The sequence below is a fragment of the Stegastes partitus genome, unplaced genomic scaffold (assembly GCF_000690725.1).
Source record: "Stegastes partitus isolate 25-593 unplaced genomic scaffold, Stegastes_partitus-1.0.2 Scaffold2082, whole genome shotgun sequence".
Classification (NCBI taxonomy): domain Eukaryota; kingdom Metazoa; phylum Chordata; class Actinopteri; family Pomacentridae; genus Stegastes; species Stegastes partitus.
In genome coordinates, this window is record NW_007579813.1 from 38,998 (window position 1) to 43,260 (window position 4,263).

At 45.9% G+C, this 4,263-nt stretch overlaps 1 protein-coding gene across 1 annotated transcript in view; it reads left to right on the forward strand.

Annotated features, from left to right (window-relative positions):
- Positions 1-3,765: 3,765 nt before the first annotated feature.
- Positions 3,766-4,263, forward strand: part of LOC103373852 (homeobox protein Nkx-2.3-like) — a 2,768-nt gene continuing 2,270 nt past the window's right edge. The window contains exon 1 of the mRNA XM_008303855.1: positions 3,766-4,201. Within this exon, the coding sequence (XP_008302077.1) occupies positions 3,766-4,201 (436 nt within the window). The remainder of the gene's footprint in view (positions 4,202-4,263) is intronic.

Here is a 4,263-nt window from a genome sequence, read left to right on the forward strand (position 1 = left end):
GTTTTTGTTTGCTCGGTTGTCAAACTGGACCATTCGTGATGCAGCAGTGTACAAACCAGGAAACTCCTGAAGAGTCCTGAAGTCAGCTCACTCAGCTGCTAAACGTCAGGCTGTGGCACTCTGCTGGCCACTGGGGCATCATTTAACACTGACATTACGATACACGAACCAATAATTCTAAAATTAGTTTTGGGGGCCATGAACTTTTTTGATATTTTAACCTGTTGAGACAATATTTACAAGTACAGACGAGGAAAACGGTGCTTCAGAAGAAAATGTAATGCTGCTGAGAGCAAAGGATGTAAAATGTGCTGCTGCCCTATTTTCTTGGATTTCAATGGGTCGAAGAACAGGATGGATAAAGATGGTGTTTAAGCTCATTCTGGTTCTATGTTTATTATAAAGAATTGTTTGTACATATGAAAGAAGTTCCTGTGAGTTCAAGATCAATGATGATGGATTTATGATTTGATGTATGCTGTACTGAATGACAACATGCTTCTCTACCTGGTTTTACTTCATTGTGATGTTCACGAGCCGTTCTGTTTGTGGTGTGTATAAGCGTGACTGTGTGCGTGGACCCCAGGACGGACAGCCGATGCTTCTGCTGGTGCTAATGGGGATCCTAATAAACCAGAGGCCTCTCCAGCTAGCTGTAAACAACATGAAAGATGTTATTTAGCATTTTTACAGAGTTGGAGAAAGATCAACTAAAAGAAATGTTAAACCGTCGAGATATAAAAGGTTTTCCTCATCGTTAGAGGTGTTTTGCCCACACTGGTAATTCTAAAGCCGCAACAGAAACACTGCAGTTGAGAGGAACATTTCAGAAGATGTCCAAAACGTCTGGATTCTACCTGCAAAGGTTTCCTTCAGACACTAAATCCTGATCCACTCCTGAAGCTGGAGCCGACACAGAAATGTGTCGAGGAGACATCAAAACGTCAGGTTTAGACGACAGGAGCACATCCAAGTGAGTTTGACGTCGTTTTTATGTCAAATCAACACGTTTTTCATTTTTGAGTTCATTGTAGTAAATTCTATAAAGCTGTTAGGACCCTGAGGCGCCCCCATAACTCACCTGGCTGAGCAGGTGACCCATGAACAGGGGCTACAGCTCCCCGACGTCGTGGGTTCGACTCCCTTTGCTGCAGGTCTCTCCCCATTCCTATCTGTCTGCTGTAAATAAAGGCAAAAAGCCCCAAAAATATATTTAAAAATATAAAGCTGTTACTGCCTAATTATTTCAACTTGTGTACACTGTGCACTCAGCAGATGATTTAATCGTCAATTAGATTAGAAAAAAAATGTTTTTAGCATTTTCTTGTTCAATAAAACAAATATTTCGTCCTCACTTCATATTGAAAATATAAAAGTTTGTGTTGAAAAATTACTTTTTTGACAAAACCCCCAAACTGTTTGTTTTACATTTTAAACCACATTATTATTTTCTACTACATTTAATTTGTAGGAATGTTTTCTCCAACCAGATGTTGTGTCTTCTCATGTGGCTGTTTGCTGAACAGGTCCAAAAGTTTCCTTTACAATCTCTTCCCAGTAAACCTCTGAGCAGAGAGAGTAGGGTTGGATTTACACAGTTGGGACACAGTGTATTTATACGGAGGGCTCATTTCAAGGCTTTTCCATTTAGCTGCAAACTATTTAGAAAAATATTTGAAGAATTTAAGAAAAGGCCCTGAAATCACTCATGTGTTACAGCATTTTAAGCACAACAAAAAAAACAGACATTCTTGACATATAACCTGGCCTTTGAGTTCAGAACTGAACACTTTCTTCATGCTGCTGCTGCAGGCTGCTTGTTTGTCAGAAGCTTCCTCCACCTGCCGAGTGTCCAGAGAGGAAAAACCCGCGGCAGGAGCGCAGGCAGAGGGCTGACAGAGGCGAGGGGTCCCGCTGCAAAACGGAAAGGGGAGCTGATAGGAGCAGATTAGGCCGGGCTAAAAACGTCAGTCAGTTTTCTTGGAGGAATTTTAATTGCCCCGGGGGGCCCTGCTTATCGGCCCACAGCGGTTATTAATACAACACCCGCGATAAAGAGGACAGAGGGACACCGAGCAGCTGCTGGAGGACAAGGCTGCAGCAGGGACACGAGGAGACCGTAAAAATCCAACATAGCTTCAGTCTGTTGGAGTTCTGAGAGTGTAAAGGATTTATAGGTGCTCAGTGTTGAGCAGTAAACAGCAGAGAATGGTGCTTCACGAGTGAGTGACAGATTTAAAACTCGAGCGGACGTTTTTATGGTTCCGCAATTTTATGAAATGGGAAAGTTTTGTGGAGTCGTTTACACACGATTCCCCGATGCACAGTCTGACAAATCTGATGTTTGCCATCTTTTCTAAAAAATTAGAGGAAGGAATACAGATTTGGAAAAACAGCGAGCTTTGTGGGATGTCCTTGTAAGGAGCCGCCGACTGGAGCGGCCTTCAGTTAGCGGATGTCGCTCTAAAAGTATAAATAGATCTTTTTAGAAAAGAACTTTGGTTATTGTGATGATTTGGATGCCTAAGTTGGAACAGAACCTTCACCCATGTCTGAAATCAATTCTCGTTTAACAAAGCGTGGCTGCAGAAACCTCGTTTACAGGACAAATACGCACCAAACCATCCACTGTCCCTGTACGTAATGATGAAACCTCACTCGGTTTGTCGTTTTGCAGTTAACCTACAACGCTAAAGGCCCCCCTCGCTGACTTGACTATCCCTTGACCTGGCCGTTGACCTTGACGTGGCGCTGCTCACACTGGCTGAGCCGCCGTGTGCGCGTCTCTCCACAAAGCGCACAGAATTACGCACAGAATTACGCACGAACCCGCACAAGGACCACGAGCTCGTTGCCCAAAGTGGACTGATGACAAATGTAAATAACATAATTTTAAACGCAACAAAAGCACGGGTCATCTATTTACAGCCGCTGCATCATCTGTCTGCTAATATGTAAATAACATGTAGGTCTATGCGCACACAGGCGCGCACAGACGCATAACCAACAACAAGAAAAGCACGCAAGGATACACACACACACACACACTTGCACAATGCACACTGCACTTTAAGATATCTGCCTCATTATTTATGACATTGTGATTTTTTTTCTAATTTTCTAGTTTTTGTTTTCGCCTTTTTAAAGATTTGTCCTTCCTCTAATGTCCTCTCGTCAGCCTGGACAACAGTCACTTTGCATTTCACTGCACACACTGTATGGGCCTGAGACAAATAAAAACGCGTGAATCTTGAACCAAAAGCGTTTCACGTGACGAAACGCGTGCGTAAAAGGAGCTTTTCAGCAAATTCAGCGAGTACAGAAAGATGAAACCAGCGGGCAGTGAAGGAACTGAGCGCAATTATCTGTTTACCAGATTCACACAAGTCAACAAAAAAAAACAAAACCAGTGGGTTCAAATACGTCACGCACGCCCCACCTTCCCTCCCTCTGGCTCTCTCTCTCTCCCAAACGCTTTCCTTCCAGCGCACACAGACTTTCCATTTCACACACACCCCTCCCCCTGACATCACAGGAGGCAGAGACGCTCCTTCGCCCCGGTCCAAACTCCCCTTACAAAGCCCTACATTATATCTGTCAGTGAGGAGACCTGCATGGACAAACCCGGGACTAATACCCATGTTTTCGTGCGATTTATGGCGATGAGGGATTCCAGAGGCTTAACGCACCTCCAATTACCAAAGAAGGGGCTTTTAAGCTCAATTATTTGTTAGGAAAAAGTGTGGAAAGGGAGAAGGGGAGTGCATGTTACTCGGCGGGCTTCATTTCCTCGATGCTGCAGAGCAGGAGCTGGATGACATGATGCTGCAGAGTCCGCTCACCTCCACGCCGTTTTCTGTCAAGGATATCCTCAAGCTGGAGCAGCAGCAGCAGCAGCAGCAGCAGTCCGGGTCCCTGGAGCTGACGCATCGGGTCCACAGCCAGCAGCACTTGGCCCCCTCTCCTCCTCAGCAGCAGCAGCAGCAGCAGCATTTCCAAACCCCTCCGTCCTGCATGCTCGCCGGGGCCCGGGACAGCCCTTCCTTCTCGGACGGAGAGGACAACCTGGCTTACCTCAGCGCGCTGGCGGTGCGGGGGGAGGAGGACCGCGGGGAGACCAGCCTGTCCCCGGACATGTACGTCCATCCCGGGCTGCAGGGAGCCAAGCTGGAGGCGGCCGAGCTGGAGGAGCAGGAGAGCAGTGAGTTCAAACACAAGTTGCTGTAAAGAGCAGACAAAAGGCAACAAAGGACGCGTGTAGCT